The 19,103-nt window shown below is 44.2% G+C and overlaps 1 protein-coding gene across 1 annotated transcript in view; it reads right to left on the reverse strand.

The window, feature by feature from the left end:
• Positions 1-19,103, reverse strand: part of LOC129861870 (synaptotagmin-7-like) — a gene marked incomplete at its 5' end in the record, with an annotated part of 112,520 nt that overhangs the window by 15,724 nt on the left and 77,693 nt on the right. The window contains 5 exons of the mRNA XM_055933030.1: positions 4,892-5,006; positions 7,010-7,182; positions 17,030-17,177; positions 17,508-17,627; positions 18,118-18,220. Of these exons, the coding sequence (XP_055789005.1) occupies positions 4,892-5,006; positions 7,010-7,182; positions 17,030-17,177; positions 17,508-17,627; positions 18,118-18,220 (659 nt within the window). The remainder of the gene's footprint in view (positions 1-4,891; positions 5,007-7,009; positions 7,183-17,029; positions 17,178-17,507; positions 17,628-18,117; positions 18,221-19,103) is intronic.

Raw genomic sequence — 19,103 nt, forward strand, 5'->3', positions numbered from 1 at the left:
CTACCAGTCAGTAGGCTACCAGCTACCAGTCAATAGACTACCAGTCAGTAGACTACCAGCTACCAGTCAATAGACTACCAGTCAGTAGACTACCAGCTACCAGTCAGTAGACTACCAGTCAGTAGACTACCAGCTACCAGTCAGTAGACTACCAGTCAATAGACTACCAGTCAATAGACTACCAGTCAATAGACTACCAGCTACCAGTCAGTAGACTACCAGTCAGTAGACTACCAGTCAGTAGACTACCAGTCAGTAGACTACTAGTCAATAGACTACCAGTCAATAGACTACCAGCTACCAGTCAGTAGACTACCAGTCAGTAGACTACCAGTCAGTAGACTACCAGTCAGTAGACTACTAGTCAATAGACTACCAGTCAATAGACTACCAGCTACCAGTCAGTAAACTACCAGTCAATAGACTACCAGTCAGTAGACCACCAGTCAGTAGACCACCAGTCAGTAAACTACCAGTCAGTAGACTACCAGTCAGTAGACTACCAGTCAGTAGACTACCAGTCAGTAGACTACCAGCTACCAGTCAGTAGACTACTAGTCAATAGACTACCAGTCAGTAGACCACCAGTCAGTAGACTACCAGCTACCAGTCAGTAGACTACCAGTCAGTAGACTACTAGTCAATAGACTACCAGTCAGTAGACCACCAGTCAGTAGACTACCAGCTACCAGTCAGTAGACTACCAGTCAGTAGACTACCAGTCAGTAGACTACTAGTCAATAGACTACCAGTCAGTAGACCACCAGTCAGTAGACTACCAGTCAGTAGACTACATATAACTATGTATAAGCAACATTAAAACAAGAAAAAGGGGAAATTATATTAGAGTAGACTACCAGCTACCAGTCAGTAGACTACCAGTCAGTAGACTACCAGTCAGTAGACTACCAGTCAGTAGACTACTAGTCAATAGACTACCAGTCAGTAGACCACCAGTCAGTAGACTACCAGTCAGTAGACTACATATAACTATGTATAAGCAACAAAAAAACAAGAAAAAGGGGAAATTATATTATTCTATACTAAAACAATTGCTCAGATAAATGATTGACTGCCCGATATATATTCTTTAAATAAAGTAGTTAAAAGTTTAATATTTGGCAGGGCCAAGCTTGCTGACATCCAGCACCTATATACTAGGCGGTGTCAGAGGAAAGACCATACATTTGTCAGAGACTCCAGTCACCCAAGTCAATGGCGGTTCTCTCTGCTACCACATGGTAAACGGTACAAGTTGCGCCAAGTCTTGGTCCAAAAGTCTCCTTAACAACTTCTAACCCCAAGCCATAAGACTGTAGTAACCTGTAGACTGCTGAACAATTAATCAAATGGCCAACCGGACTTTTTGTTTTTACACTGCTGCTACTCGCTATTTGTGATCTACCTACATGCACAAATTACCTCAATTACCACGACTAACCTGTACTAACCTGTGCTAACCTGTACTAACCTGTGCTAACCTGTACTAACCTGCACTAACCTGTACTAACCTGTGGTAACCTGTGCTAACCTGTAGTAACCTGTGCTCCCGCATATTGACTCAGTTCTGGTACCCCTGTATTTAGCCTCATTATTGTGTTACTTTTTTAGATTTTGTAAATATTTTATTTTTAACCTTTATTTAACTAGGCAAGTCAGTTAAGAACACATTCTTATTTACAATGAAGGCCTACCAGGGAACAGTGGGTTATTAATAACTGCCTTGTTCAGGGGCAGAACGACAGATTTTTACCTTGTCAGCTCAGGGATTCAAACTTGCAACCTTTCGGTTACTGGCCCAACGCTCCTGACACCCCTCCACTCTAACCACTAGGCTACCTGACACCCCTCCACTCTAACCACTAGGCTACCTGACACCCCTCCACTCTAACCACTAGGCTACCTGACACCCCTCCACTCTAACCACTAGGCTACCTGACACCCCTCCACTCTAACCACTAGGCTACCTGACACCCCTCCACTCTAACCACTAGGCTACCTGACACCCCATTTTCTTAATAACTCTATTTTCTTGAAACCTATTTGTTGGTTAAGGGCTTGTGAATAAGCATTTCACTGTAAAGTCTACACCCGTTGTATTCGGCGCATGTGACAAATACCATTTGATTTGGTTTGATTTCATGACGAAAATCCCAAATTAGAAAAAGGAAAATCGACACATGCCTTTTTAAATGGAGCTAAGGCCCCTTTCCATGTTACCTTGTATCAACAAGGTGGCTCTGAGAATACTGAAACATTGTATCAACAAGGTGGCTCTGAGAATACTGAAACATTGTATCAACAAGGTGGCTCTGAGAATACTGAAACATTGTATCAACATGAAGTTCTGAGAATACTGAAACATTGTATCAACATGAAGCTCTGAGAATACTGAAACATTGTATCAACATGAAGCTCTGAGAATACTGAAACATTGTATCAACAAGAAGCTCTGAGAATACTGAAACATTGTATCAACAAGGTGGCTCTGAGAATACTGAAACATTGTATCAACAAGGTGGCTCTGAGAATACTGAAACATTGTATGAACATGAAGCTCTGAGAATACTGAAACATTGTATCAACAAGGTGGCTCTGAGAATACTGAAACATTGTATCAACAAGGTGGCTCTGAGAATACTGAAACATTGTATCAACAAGGTGGCTCTGAGAATACTGAAACATTGTATCAACAAGGTGGCTCTGAGAATACTGAAACATTGTATCAACAAGGTGGCTCTGAGAATACTGAAACATTGTATCAACAAGGTGGCTCTGAGAATACTGAAACATTGTATCAACAAGGTGGCTCTGAGAAGACTGAAACATTGTATCAACAAGGTGGTTCTGAGAATACTGAAACATTGTATCAACAAGGTGGCTCTGAGAATACTGAAACATTGTATCAACATGAAGTTCTGAGAATACTGAAACATTGTATCAACATGAAGCTCTGAGAATACTGAAACATTGTATCAACAAGAAGCTCTGAGAATACTGAAACATTGTATCAACAAGGTGGCTGTGAGAATACTGAAACATTGTATCAACAAGGTGGCTCTGAGCATACTGAAACATTGTATCAACAAGGTGGCTCTGAGAATACTGAAACATTGTATCAACAAGGTGGCTCTGAGAATACTGAAACATTGTATCAACATGAAGCTCTGAGAATACTGAAACATTGTATCAACAAGAAGCTCTGAGAATACTGAAACATTGTATCAACAAGAAGCTCTGAGAATACTGAAACATTGTATCAACAAGGTGGCTCTGAGAATACTGAAACATTGTATCAACAAGGTGGCTCTGAGAATACTGAAACATTGTATCAACATGAAGCTCTGAGAATACTGAAACATTGTATCAACAAGAAGCTCTGAGAATACTGAAACATTGTATCAACAAGAAGCTCTGAGAATACTGAAACATTGTATCAACAAGGTGGCTCTGAGAATACTGAAACATTGTATCAACAAGGTGGCTCTGAGAATACTGAAACATTGTATCAACAAGGTGGCTCTGAGAATACTGAAACATTGTATCAACAAGGTGGCTCTGAGAAGACTGAAACATTGTATCAACAAGGTGGCTCTGAGAATACTGAAACATTGTATCAACAAGGTGGCTCTGAGAATACTGAAACATTGTATCAACATGAAGCTCTGAGAATACTGAAACATTGTATCAACAAGGTGGCTCTGAGAATACTGAAACATTGTATCAACATGAAGCTCTGAGAATACTGAAACATTGTATCAACATGAAGCTCTGAGAATACTGAAACATTGTATCAACAAGGTGGCTCTGAGAATACTGAAACATTGTATCAACATGAAGCTCTGAGAATACTGAAACATTGTATCAACATGAAGCTCTGAGAATACTGAAACATTGTATCAACAAGGTGGCTCTGAGAATACTGAAACATTGTATCAACAAGGTGGCTCTGAGAATACTGAAACATTGTATCAACAAGGTGGTTCTGAGAATTTTGATATTGCAACATAGTAGCCAATGAGAGGGCTCGTGTAAATGTTTCCCCCGTCCCAGCATGTCTCTGATATTATTGTGTTTCCTATGCAACATCTATAGCTCCACACTATAGCTAAATAACTTAGCAATATTTAATTATGTTTTGCCAGCAAGACTGATCTGTTACAATATCTCATTTTAATTCAGGACAAGCAAGTCTGATACAGAGTGAGAGGTGGAAATGCATTATAGCAGAGGCAGGCTACAGGTAAGGTTTAGAGATTTTTTTTATTTTTATTTTAACCTTTATTTAACGAGGCAAGTCAGTTAAGAACAAATTCTTATTTACTATGACGGCCTAGGAACAGTGGGTTAACTGCCTGTTCAGGGGCAGAACGACAGATTTGTACCTTGTCAGCTCGGGGATTTGAACTTGCAACCTTCCGGTTACTAGTCCAACGCTCTAACCACTAGGCTACCCTGCCGAGGATGATGAGGAAGTAGGCCACTGGGTACAGACCTCATGGGTACAGACCTCATGTCAACGTCTGATTTTGATTTACGTTTGGTTAAATTGTCAACTAACGTGAAATAAAAACTAAAAACATTCACCATGTTATTGGATTTAGGTTCAAAGTTGGTGTGAAAAAAAGACACATTCCCTTATATGTTAAGGATTTGTTTTCAAAGCCAATCAGTTTTTCATGTCGAACGTTTGGTTGAAAATGACGTGGAAACATCAGAAGTTTAGACAAGTGAAACTCGTTTAATCGATGTTGTTTTATAGTCACGAAATACACTGCAACAGCCGTCGCATTTTATTTGGGATTGGAACGATTAAGGTTTTAGTCTACATCATTTAAAATGTTTGGTGTTGAGCTCAGGTGACTGGAGGAGAGAAGGAGGGGATACCAACCAGATGTTCCTCCTATGTCCATGGCTTTGAGATTGCGTGCTTTGATGATGTTCACAGTGATGGTGTTGGCTGTTGGGTTATAGCACAGAGACACCAGCAGGTCCCCTCGCCTCCCCTGGGGAACACACACACGCACGCACGCACGCACACGCACACACACACACACACACACACACACACACACACACACACACACACACACACACACACACACACAGTTAGTCACTATGTACAGACAAAGCGAAACCAACAGGTATCACAGTTAATTGTGAAAAAGACGTTCACTTTTTTACATGATTTTCTTTCTTCATAACGCAATCGTGTACATTACACAAATTCCAATTTGTTGTGGCTAACGTTAGCTAGGCTAGCTTGGTGGCTAACGTTAGCTAGGCCAGCTTGGTGGCTAACGTTAGCTAGGCTAGCTTGGTGGCTAACGTTAGCTAGGCTAGCTTGGTGGCTAACGTTAGCTAGGCTAGATTGGTGGCTAACGTTAGCTAGGCTAGCTTGGTGGCTAACGTTAGCTAGGCTAGCTTGGTGGCTAACAATAGCTAGGCTAGCTTGGTGGCTAACAATAGCTAGGCTAGAGGTTAAGGCTAGGGTTAAGGGTTAAGATTAGGGCTAGGGTTAGGGTTTAAGGTTAGGGTTAGGTAACATGCTAGCTATGTAAGTTAAGGGTAGAGTCAGCGTTAGCTAACATGGGTTAGGGTTAGCGTTAGCTAACATGGGTCAGGGTTAGGGTTAGCTAACATGGCTTAGGGTTATCATTAGCTAACATGGGTTAGCGTTAGCTAACATGGGTTAGGGTTAGCATTAGCTAACATGGGTTAGGGTTAGGTCTAGCGTTAGCTAACAGGCTAAGTAGTTGCAAAGTTGCTGCAATGCTAAAGTGATGAGATTCAAACACAGAAACTTTAGGTTGGTAGACGTTCGGAATATACAACCACCCCTCCACCCCTCGACCCAACCACCCATCCACCCCTCCACCCAACCAACCAACCACCCCTCCACCCAACCAACCACCCCTCCACCCAACCACCCAGCCACCCCATCCACCCCAGCCACCCCAGCCACCCAACCACCCACTTACCCCATCCACCCCAGCCACCCCATCCACCCCAGCCACCCCAGCCACCCAGCCACCCCATCCACCCAACCACCCATCCACCCCATCCACCCCATCCACCCCAGCCACCCCAGCTTTGAATTGTCCAACCTCCAACCTGGATTTCTGCAAAACCTTAACATTTTAGGAAAGTTACCTGAACTGTTCACCCCCCTTACAGCACCGTTCATGCATGGTTTGAGTTCCTTCTTCCCCCTTCCCCTATCCTCCCCTATCCTCCCCTATCCTCCCCTTCTCCTCCCCTCCTCCTCCCCTCCTCCTCCCCTCCTCCTCCCCTATCCTCCCCTATCCTCCCCTATCCTCCCCTCCTCCTCCCCTCCTCCTCCCCTCCTATCCTCCCCTCCTATCCTCCCCTCCTCCTCCCCTCCTCCTCCCCCTCTCCTATCCTCCTCCCCTATCCTCCCCTCCTCCTCCCCTCCTCCCCTCCTCCTCCCCTCCTCATCCCATCCTCCCCTCCTCCTCCCATCCTCATCCCATCCTCCCCTCCTCCTCCCCTCCTCCTCCCCTCCTCCTCCCCTCCCCCTCTCCTATCCTCCTCCCCTATCTTCCCCTCCTCCTCCCCTCCTCCTCCCCTATCCTCCCCTCCTCCTCCCCTCCCCCTCTCCTATCCTCCTCCCCTATCTTCCCCTCCTCCTCCCCTCCTCCTCCCCTATCTTCCCCTCCTCCTCCCCTCCTCCTCCCCTATCCTCCCCACCTCCTCCCCTCCTATCCTCCCCCTCTCCTATCCTCCTCCCCTATCCTCCCCTCCTATCCTCCCCTCCTCCTCCCCTCTCCCTCTCCCTCTCCAGCCTTACAGCTCCATCCATGCATGGCTTGAGTTCCTTCCAGAAGGTCTGCATGTGTCCCAGGTTACTGAGCTTGTTGAGAGGGATGGAAACCTCCCCTCCTCCTCCCCTATCTTCCCCTCCTCCTCCCCTCCTCCTCCCCTATCCTCCCCTCCTATCCTCCCCTCCTCCTCCTCCTCCCCTCTCCCTCCCCCTCTCCAGCCTTACAGCTCCATCCATGCATGGCTTGAGTTCCTTCCAGAAGGTCTGCATGTGTCCCAGGTCACTGAGCTTGTTGAGAGGGATGGAAACCTCTCCGATGGGGTCGTTACGACTGAACCGGTCAAAGTCCAACACCTGCAGGTACAGAGTCCTCTCCCTCACTTTCTCGTATGGGAAACCTGGAGGGAGGGAAGGGGGGAGAAAGGGAGAGAGGGAGGGAGGGAGAGGGGAGAGAGGGAGGGAGGGAGAGGGGAGGGGAGGGAGGGAGGGAGGGAGAGGGGAGGGGGAGAGAGAGCGAAACAGACACAGAAAAAAGGTTAAAAAGTATCAGACCCTTTTAAAAAATGTAATTTAAAATTTTTCGCCTAAAATTACATTCCCAAATCTAACTGCCTGTAGCTCAGGACCTGAAGCAAGGATATGCATATTCTTGATACCTTTTGAAAAAGGAAACACTTTGAAGTCTGTGGAAATGTGAAATTAATGTAGAATATAACACATCTAGATCTGGTAAAAGATAATACAAAGAAATCATTTCATCTTTTGAAATGCAAGAGAAAGGCCACAATGTATTATTGCAGTTTAGGCACACTTTCGATTTTGGCCACTAGATGGCAGCAGTGTATGTGCAAAGTTGTAGACTGATCCAATTAACCATTGTATTACTGTTCAAAATGTTTTATCAAGTCTGCCCAAATGTGCCTAATTGGTTTATTTATATATTTTCAAGTACATAACTGTGCACTCTCCTCAAACAATAGCATGGTATTATTTCACTGTAATAGCTACTGTAAATTGGACAGTGCAGTTAGATTAACAAGAATTTCAGCTTTCTGCCAATATCAGATATGTCTATGTCCTGGGAAATGTTCTTGTTACTTAAAACGTCATGCTAATCACATTAGCGCAAGTTAGCTCAACCGTCCCGCGGGGGACACACCCTATAACCCTAACCCTATATTGAAACGATACCTAACCTTAACCTAACCCTCGTTCCAAAACCTTAACCCTAAAATTAAAGCTGCACTATGCAGAAATTGCTCCACCATTTCCTGGTTGCTAAAATTCTAATTGTATATAATATATAATATATTATATTATATTAATACCAAATTCTAATTGTTTGCCTAATTTCAGTTTATGTGACAAAACAAGGAAGTATATTGTAGCCAATCCCTGTTCCATCTAAACCGCCGTGAAGTATATAATAAAAGTTTGATCATGTGAAATGTATAATAAAAGATCATAATCTAAAATATTGTATTTTTTAGCTGTTTGAAGCTGGTGTACAAAACGGAAAGTAAAAGATGCAAAAACTAAACATAAGAACGGGAAGCATAGAAATAGCGCAAATAGAACAGGTCTACCACTTCTTAGACTGGCTTTCAATGAGAATGACAGATCTATAACTCACAGTTCTATGTGAATTTGGTCAGGTCGCCCAAAAAGTTACAAATTGAAGTTACATATTTAACCTCGTTCCTAAACCTAACCTTAACCAAACCCTTGTTCTTAACCCTAACCTTAACCCAACCCTCATTCCTAACCTTAACCCTAACCCTAACCATAACCTAACCCTCATTCCTAAACCTAACTTTTGTTCATAAACCTAACCCTAACCTTAATCTAATCCTCGTTCCTAAACCTAACCTTAACCAAAACCTAGTTTCTAAACCTAACCTTAAACCTAACCTTAACCTAACCCTCATCCCTAAACCTAACCATTACCCTAAACTTAACCTAAACCTAGTTAGAATTTGTTCTTAACTGACTTGACTAGTTACATAAAAAAAAAATACAAATAACAGGCAGCAATTGCGAGTGTACCCATGAGTTTACCACTAGGGTTCCCAGTCACCGTGCTGTGGTTAAATGCGGTGGATCGCGCCTTCAGTTTTGCACAATCCACAGTTTTTGGTTTGGATATGTTCAAATCATCACAGTAGGAGCAACATCCTCTATCCACTTCCTGATGAACCCAGTCACAGTAGGAACAACATCCTCTATCCACTTCCTGATGAACCCAGTCACAGTAGGAACAACATCCTCTATCCACTTCCTGATGAACCCAGTCACAGCAGGAACAACATCCTCTATCCACTTCCTGATGAACCCAGTCACAGTAGGAACAACATCCTCTATCCACTTCCTGATGAACCCAGTCACAGTAGGAACAACATCCTCTATGTACTTCCTGATGAACCCAGTCACAGTAGAAACAACATCCTCTATCCACTTCCTGATGAACCCAGTCACAGTAGGAACAACATCCTCTATCCACTTCCTGATGAACCCAGTCACAGTAGGAACAACATCCTCTATCCACTTCCTGATGAACCCAGTCACAGTAGGAACAACATCCTCTACCCACTTCCTGATGAACCCAGTCACAGTAGGAACAACATCCTCTAGCCACTTCCTGATGAACCCAGTCACAGTAGGAACAACATCCTCTATCCACTTCCTGATGAACCCAGTCACAGTAGGAACAACATCCTCTATCCACTTCCTGATGAACCCAGTCACAGTAGGAACAACATCCTCTATGTACTTCCTGATGAACCCAGTCACAGTAGAAACAACATCCTCTATCCACTTCCTGATGAACCCAGTCACAGTAGGAACAACATCCTCTATGTACTTCCTGATGAACCCAGTCACAGTAGAAACAACATCCTCTATCCACTTCCTGATGAACCCAGTCACAGTAGGAACAACATCCTCTATCCACTTCCTGATGAACCCAGTCACAGTAGGAACAACATCCTCTATCCACTTCCTGATGAACCCAGTCACAGTAGGAACAACATCCTCTACCCACTTCCTGATGAACCCAGTCACAGTAGGAACAACATCCTCTAGCCACTTCCTGATGAACCCAGTCACAGTAGGAACAACATCCTCTATCCACTTCCTGATGAACCCAGTTACAGTAGGAACAACATCCTCTATCCACTTCCTGATGAACCCAGTCACAGTAGGAACAACATCCTCTATCCACTTCCTGATGAACCCAGTCACAGTAGGAACAACATCCTCTATCCACTTCCTGATGAACCCAGTCACAGTAGGAACAACATCCTCTATCCACTTCCTGATGAACCCAGTCACAGTAGGAACAACATCCTCTACCCACTTCCTGATGAACCCAGTCACAGTAGGAACAACATCCTCTATCCACTTCCTGATGAACCCAGTCACAGTAGGAACAACATCCTCTATCCACTTCCTGATGAACCCAGTCACAGTAGGAACAACATCCTCTATCCACTTCCTGATGAACCCAGTCACAGTAGGAACAACATCCTCTATCCACTTCCTGATGAACCCAGTCACAGTAGGAACAACATCCTCTACCCACTTCCTGATGAACCCAGTCACAGTAGGAACAACATCCTCTATCCACTTCCTGATGAACCCAGTCACAGTAGGAACTACATCCTCTATCCACTTCCTGATGAACCCAGTCACAGTAGGAACTACATCCTCTATCCACTTCCTGATGAACCCCGTCACAGTAGGAACAACATCCTCTATCCACTTCCTGATGAACCCAGTCACAGTAGGAACAACATCCTCTATTCACTTCCTGATGAACCCAGTCACAGTAGGAACAACATCCTCTACCACTTCCTGATGAACCCGGTCACTGAGTCAGTGTATACGTCAATGTCATTCTCAGATGCAACCCAGAATATATCCCAGTCTGATCAAAACAATCGTGAAGCAGCCTCCCACTGCAACGCAATGCTTAAGGCATCATTACAGACCCGGTTTCAATTTCTGGGTTAGGGGAGAGTTTGGCAGGACGGAATTTCCTTGTCCTATCACACTCTAGCGACTCCTTGTGGTGGGCCCTTTGCCTGCAAGCTGACTTTGGTCGCCAGCTGGACAGTGTTTTCTCCAACACATTGGTGCGGCTTGTTTCCGGGTTAAGCAAGCAGTGTGTCAAGAAGCAGTGCAGCTTGGCAGGTTCGTGTTTCGGAGGACGTATGGCTCTCAAGCTTCACCTCTCCCGAGTCCGTAGTGGAGTGGCACCGATGGAACAAGACTGTAACGACCAATTGGATACCACAAATAAGGGGTAAAAGTACAAAAAAAAATATTATAATCTTGAAGCATAGATTCCGATTGGTCAGACCTATGTTGAACAGTCCTTACCACGGGTACTTCCCGTGTCTTCGTCCAGGACCCAGTTGCACAGGGCGGGGTTCAGACCCAGGGCCTCAAGCTTAATGATGAGCTTGGAAGGTACTATGGTGTTGAATGCTGAGCTATAGTCAATGAACAGCTTTCTTACATAGGTATTCCTCCAGATGGGATAGGGCAGTGTGCAGTGTGATGGCGATTGTATTGTCTGTGGACCTATTGGGACGGTAAGCAAATTGAAGTGGGTCTAGGGTGTCAGGTAGGGTGGAGGTGATATGGTCCTTGACTAGTCTCTCAAAGCACTTCATGATGACAGAATTGAGTGCTATGAGGCAATAGTCATTTAGTTCAGTTACATTTGCTTTCTTGGGTACAGGAACAACAATGATGACCATCTTGAAGCATGTGGGGACAGCAGACTAGGATAGGGAGAGATTGAATATGTCAGTAAACACACCAGCCAGCTGGTCTGCACATGCTTCGAGGAGGCGGCTAGGGATGCCGTCTGGGCTGGCAGCATAGCGAGGGTTAACACACTTAAACGTCTTACTCGCGTTGGCTGTGTTATTCTCAAAGCGGGCGAAGAAGGTGTTTAGCTTGTCCGGAAGCAAGATGTCGGTGTCCGCGACGTGGCTGATTTTCCTTTTGTAGTCCGTGACTGTCTGCATTGTCTGTAGACCCTGCCACATACGTCTTGTGTCTGAGCCGTTGAATTACGACTCCCACTTTGTCTCTGTACTAACGTTTTGCCTGTTTGATTGCCTTACGGAGGGAATAACTACACTGTTTGTATCCGGCCATATTCCCAGTCACCTTGTCATGGTTTATTGTGATGGTTCGCGCTTTCAGTTTTGTGCGAATGCTGCCATCTATCCACGGTTTCTGGTTAGGGGTAGGTTTTAATAGTCACAGTGGGTACTACATCTCCTATACACTTCCTGATAAACTCAGTCACCGAATCAGTGTATTCGTCAATGTTATTCTCGGAGGCTACCCGGAACATATCCCAGTCCGCGTGATCAAAACAATCTTGAAGCATGGATTTCGATTGGTCAGACCAGCATTGAATAGTCCTTAGCACGGGTGCTTCCTGTTTGAGTTTCTGCCTATAGGAAGGGAGGAGCAAGAGTGGTTTTGGCTTGAGGGGGAATATACACGGCTGTGACTATAACTGAAGATAATTCTCTTGGGAGGTAATACGGTCGGCATTTGATTGTGAGGTATTCTAGGTCGGGGGGGGGGGGGGTTCCTGTATGTTATCACAATCACACCATGAGTGGTAAATCATGAAACATACACCCATCCTTTTTTCCCGGAGAGATATTTATTTATGTCTACGATATGAACTGAGAACCCAACTGGCTGTAAGGACTCAGAAAATATATTCTGAGAGAGCCATGTTTCCGTGAAACAGAGTTGAGGTACCATTAGTGAGTAAAATACTCTGAAGCGGATGTAGCTAATAATGCGTGAAACGGTTAACTAAGCAAATAATGTAAGAAATAACACACAGATGAGTGAAGCAGTATGTAACTCTTTTTAAAGTGACCAGTGATGTAGAAAGGGCAGCAGCCTCTAAGGAGCAGGGTTGAGTAATGGCTAGTGATGGCTATTTAACTAAGCAAATAATGTAAGAAATAACACACAAAAAATTGAAATACTGACAAGCGACAGGGCGACTATTTCTGTTGGTGCCATCATAACCCTCACCTTAACCTTACCCTCGTTCCTAACCCTCACCTTAACCTTACCCTCGTTCCTAAACCTAACCCTAATCTTAACCTTACCCTCGTTCCTAAACCTAACCCTAATCTTAACCTTACCCTCGTTCCTAAACCTAATCTTAACCTTACCCTCGTTCCTAAACCTAACCCTAATCTTAACCTTACCCTCGTTCCTAAACCTAACCCTAATCTTAACCTTACCCTCGTTCCTAAACCTAACCCTAATCTTAACCTTACCCTTGTTCCTAAACCTAACCCTAATCTTAACCTTCCCCTCGTTCCTAAACCTAACCCTAATCTTAACCTTACCCTCGTTCCTAAACCTAACCCTAATCTTAACCTTACCCTCGTTCCTAAACCTAACCCTAATCTTAACCTTACCCTCGTTCCTAAACCTAACCCTAATCTTAACCTTACCCTCGTTCCTAAACATAACCCTAATCTTAACCTTACTCTCGTTCCTAAACCTAACCCTAATCTTAACCTTACCCTCGTTCCTAAACCTAACCCTAATCTTAACCTTCCCCTCGTTCCTAAACCTAACCCTAATCTTAACCTTCCCCTCGTTCCTAAACCTAACCCTAATCTTAACCTTAATCTCGTTCCTAAACCTAACCCTAATCTTAACCTTACCCTCGTTCCTAAACCTAACCCTAATCTTAACCTTACCCTCGTTCCTAAACCTAACCCTAATCTTAACCTTACTCTCGTTCCTAAACCTAACCCTAATCTTAACCTTACCCTCGTTCCTAAATCTAACCCTAATCTTAACCTTACCCTCGTTCCTAAACCTAACCTTAACCTTACCCTCGTTCCTAAACCTGACCCTAATCTTAACCTTACCCTCGTTCCTAAACCTAACCCTAATCTTAACCTTACCCTCGTTCCTAAAAATAACCCTAATCTTAACCTTACCCTTCGTTCCTAAACCTAACCCTAATCTTAACCTTACCCTCGTTCCTAAACCTAACCCTAATCTTAACCTTCCCCTCGTTCCTAAACCTAACCCTAATCTTAACCTTCCCCTCGTTCCTAAACCTAACCCTAATCTTAACCTTAATCTCGTTCCTAAACCTAACCCTAATCTTAACCTTACCCTCGTTCCTAAACCTAACCCTAATCTTAACCTTACCCTCGTTCCTAAACCTAACCCTAATCTTAACCTTACTCTCGTTCCTAAACCTAACCCTAATCTTAACCTTACCCTCGTTCCTAAACCTAACCCTAATCTTAACCTTACCCTCGTTCCTAAACCTAACCTTAACCTTACCCTCGTTCCTAAACCTGACCCTAATCTTAACCTTACCCTCGTTCCTAAACCTAACCCTAATCTTAACCTTACCCTCGTTCCTAAACCTAACCCTAATCTTAACCTTACCCTTCGTTCCTAAACCTAACCCTAATCTTAACCTTACCCTCGTTCCTAAACCTAACCCTAATCTTAACCTTCCCCTCGTTCCTAAACCTAACCCTAATCTTAACCTTCCCCTCGTTCCTAAACCTAACCCTAATCTTAACCTTAATCTCGTTCCTAAACCTAACCCTAATCTTAACCTTACCCTCGTTCCTAAACCTAAACCTAACCCTAATCTTAACCTTACCCTCGTTCCTAAACCTAACCCTAATCTTAACCTTACCCTCGTTCCTAAACCTAACCCTAATCTTAACCTTACCCTCGTTCCTAAACCTAACCCTAATCTTAACCTTCCCCTCGTTCCTAAACCTAACCCTAATCTTAACCTTCCCCTCGTTCCTAAACCTAACCCTAATCTTAACCTTAATCTCGTTCCTAAACCTAACCCTAATCTTAACCTTACCCTCGTTCCTAAACCTAACCCTAATCTTAACCTTACCCTCGTTCCTAAACCTAGCCCTAATCTTAACCTTACCCTCGTTCCTAAACCTAACCCTAATCTTAACCTTACTCTCGTTCCTAAACCTAACCCTAATCTTAACCTTACCCTCGTTCCTAAACCTAACCCTAATCTTAACCTTACCCTCGTTCCTAAACCTAACCTTAACCTTAACCTTCCCCTCGTTCCTAAACCTAACCCTAATCTTAACCTTCCCCTCGTTCCTAAACCTAACCCTAATCTTAACCTTAATCTCGTTCCTAAACCTAACCCTAATCTTAACCTTACCCTCGTTCCTAAACCTAACCCTAATCTTAACCTTACCCTCGTTCCTAAACCTAGCCCTAATCTTAACCTTACCCTCGTTCCTAAACCTAACCCTAATCTTAACCTTACTCTCGTTCCTAAACCTAACCCTAATCTTAACCTTACCCTCGTTCCTAAACCTAACCCTAATCTTAACCTTACCCTCGTTCCAAAACCTAACCTTAACCTTACCCTCGTTCCTAAATCTAACCCTAATCTTAACCTTACCCTCGTTCCTAAACCTAACCCTAATCTTAACCTTACCCTCGTTCCTAAACCTAACCCTAATCTTAACCTTACCCTTCGTTCCTAAACCTAACCCTAATCTTAACCTTACCCTCGTTCCTAAACCTAAACCTAACCCTAATCTTAACCTTACCCTCGTTCCTAAACCTAACCCTAATCTTAACCTTACCCTCGTTCCTAAACCTAACCCTAATCTTAACCTTACCCTCGTTCCAAAACCTAACCCTAATCTTAACCTTACCCTCGTTCCTAAACCTAACCCTAATCTTAACCTTACCCTCGTTCCTAAACCTAACCCTAATCTTAAACTTACCCTCGTTCCTAAACCTAACCCTAATCTTAACCTTACTCTCGTTCCTAAACCTAACCCTAATCTTAACCTTACCCTTCGTTCCTAAACCTAACCCTAATCTTAACCTTACCCTCGTTCCTAAACCTAAACCTAACCCTAATCTTAACCTTACCCTCGTTCCTAAACCTAACCCTAATCTTAACCTTACCCTCGTTCCTAAACCTAACCCTAATCTTAACCTTACCCTCGTTCCTAAACCTAACCCTAATCTTAACCTTACCCTCGTTCCAAAACCTAACCCTAATCTTAACCTTCCCCTCGTTCCTAAACCTAACCCTAATCTTAACCTTACCCTCGTTCCTAAACCTAACCCTAATCTTAACCTTACCCTCGTTCCTAAACCTAACCTTAATCTTAACCTTACTCTCGTTCCTAAACCTAACCCTAATCTTAACCTTACCCTCGTTCCTAAACCTAACCCTAATCTTAACCTTACCCTCGTTCCTAAACCTAACCCTAATCTTAACCTAACCCTCGTTCCTAAACCTAACCCTAATCTTAACCTTACCCTCGTTCCTAAACCTAACCCTAATCTTAACCTTACCCTCGTTCCTAAACCTAACCCTAACCTTAACCTAACACTTGTTCCTAAACCTAACCCTAATCTTAACCTAACACTTGTTCCTAAACCTAACCCTAATCTTAACCTAACCCTTGTTCCTAAACCTAACCCTAATCTTAACCTTACCCTCGTTCCTAAACCTAACCCTAATCTTAACCTTACCCTCGTTCCTAAACCTAACCCTAATCTTAACCTTACCCTCGTTCCTAAACCTAACCCAAATCTTAACCTTACCCTCGTTCCTAAACCTAACCCTAATCTTAACCTTACCCTTGTTCCTAAACCTAACCCTAATCTTAACCTTACCCTCGTTCCTAAACCTAACCCTAATCTTAACCTTACCCTCGTTCCTAAACCTAACCCTAACCTTAACCTTACCCTTGTTCCTAAACCTAACCCTAATCTTAACCTTACCCTTGTTCCTAAACCTAACCCTAATCTTAACCTTACCCTCGTTCCTAAACCTAACCCTAATCTTAACCTTACCCTCGTTCCTAAACCTAACCCTAACCTTAACCTTACCCTTGTTCCTAAACCTAACCCTAATCTTAACCTTACCCTTGTTCCTAAACCTAACCCTAATCTTAACCTTACCCTTGTTCCTAAACCTAACCCTAATCTTAACCTTACCCTCGTTCCTAAACCTAACCCTAATCTTAACCTTACCCTCGTTCCTAAACCTAACCCTAATCTTAACCTTACCCTCGTTCCTAAACCTAACCCTAATCTTAACCTTACCCTTGTTCCTAAACCTAAATGTGGAGAGCATTGAGGAGAGCATTGAGGAGAACACTGAGGAGAACATTGAGGAGAACATTGAGGATCCCCATGTACCTTCGAACAGGAAGGTCTCGTTCCAGTGAGGGTTGAGGTTCTTCCTCTTGATCTTGGTCTCCAGCTTGTGCTTCTTGTCCGGCAGCAGGTAGAGCTTGACGAAGGGGTCAGAGGTCCCAGAGAAGTCCTTGGCCGGTAGCTCCTGGCCCTTCGTAATAATAATTGTAACAATATATGCCATTTACCAGTCACTTTTATCCAACTTACAATTTTGCATAACATTTCGCAAAAGTGTCCTCAGCAGGAATCAAACGGATGATTCCGGCTTTACGACTGAGACACACAGAGCCACTGATACGGATGATTCCGGCTTTACGACGGAGACACACAGAGCCACTGATACGGATGATTCCGGCTTTACGACTGAGACACACAGAGCCACTGATACGGATGATTCCGGCTTTACGACGGAGACACACAGATCCACTGATACGGATGATTCCGGCTTTACGACGGAGACACACAGAGCCACTGATACCTTGAGGATCTTGACGGTCAGAGTGGAGTCCTGGAAGCTGTAACCAACAGAGAACTGGATCCGTCCCAGCTTCTCACTGACAGCACCTTCACCATCGTCATCCTCTGATCCCGGGGACAGCTGATGGGGGGGGAGAGGTGGAATTTAGATTTTGGTTTGTTTTTGACAATTTAACACACATATTTAAAAAGAACGTGATAGTAAAATCATGGAGGATTTACACTAGGAGCAGGGAGAGAAGGGTTTTAGGATTCAACTATATCCTCAGGCATGCAGGCACGTGTACACACACACACAGCCCTTTGATGACTATACACAGCGGGAGTGGAGAGTGGAGGTGATGGGAGCCAGCCACTCCATCTTTCTCTCACCCTCTCCTTCTGCCTCTCTCTCTCTTTCGCTCTGCTTCTCTCTCTCTGCTTCTCCCCCCCCCCCCCCTCTCTCTCTCAGGTTGGCAGGCATTAACAGAGAGAACACATTAGCAGGTCATCAGTTCTCCTATGTCTGATATAGATACTGTGTGACACAGAGGAAACAGGAGAAGGTCATCAGGGTTCCAAATAGCACCCTAGTACCAACATGGGCGTTTATCCAACAAAAGTTGTCTTACCATGACCATGTCTCCGGTGAGTGAGTTGGCCAGATCGGTGACTGAGGAGTGTCCATCGGGACGATGGCCCTTGGGACTGTTGCATGGCTTGTTGCCCACGCCCCTGTAAAGAGAGAGAGGACAGGGTGACCACAGGAACCAGGCAGGCGGTGGGTGTCTGACTGCAGCTAGACAGAGACAGAGAGAGAGAGAGAGAGAGAGAAAGAGAAAGTGAGAGAAAGAGAGAGAGAGAGAGAGAGAGAGAGAGAGAGAGAGAGAGAGAGAGAGAGAGAGAGAGACAGAGCTCAATAGAGAGACAGAGACAGAGACAGCGACAGAGAGAGAGAGAGAGAGAGACAGAGACAGAGACAGAGACAGAGAGCGAGAGAGAGACAGAGACAGAGAGAGAGACAGAGACAGAGAGAGAGACAGAGACAGAGACAGAGACAGAGACAGAGACAGAGACAGAGACAGAGACAGAGAGAGAGAGAGAGAGAGAGAGAGAGAGAGAGAGAGAGAGTGGTTCGCGACTTCTAAAACACACAGGCCCAGGGATTGAGTCAGGCCCAGGGATTGAGTCAGGCCCAGGGTGTGCCAATTCGGAATATTTATTGTAAGAGCCCTGTCTGGTTTTAAGATTGTCACTGTCTGGGATACACAGAGAAGTTAGCTCCTACAAAGCATAACCATGCAACTTAGTTCAATGGTGAAACCCCCCTAACCCTCAATACACACAAAGGAGACAGACATATAGTAACAAAGAAAGACATGTAAAGTAACATAGAAAAACATGTACAGGACCAGATGACATTGTACAGTAAGTGTGCGTATGTGTGTGTGTGTGTGTGTGTGTGTGTGTGTGTGTGTGTGTGTGTGTGTGTGTGTGTGTGTGTGTGTGTGTGTGTGTGTGTGTGTGTGTGTGTGTGTGTGTGTGTGTGTGTGTGTGTGTGTGTGTGTGTGTGTGTGTGTGTGTGTGTGTGTGTGTGTGTGTGTGTGTGTGCATAAAC

This window comes from Salvelinus fontinalis, chromosome 9 (assembly GCF_029448725.1).
Source record: "Salvelinus fontinalis isolate EN_2023a chromosome 9, ASM2944872v1, whole genome shotgun sequence".
Taxonomy (NCBI): Eukaryota; Metazoa; Chordata; class Actinopteri; order Salmoniformes; family Salmonidae; genus Salvelinus; species Salvelinus fontinalis.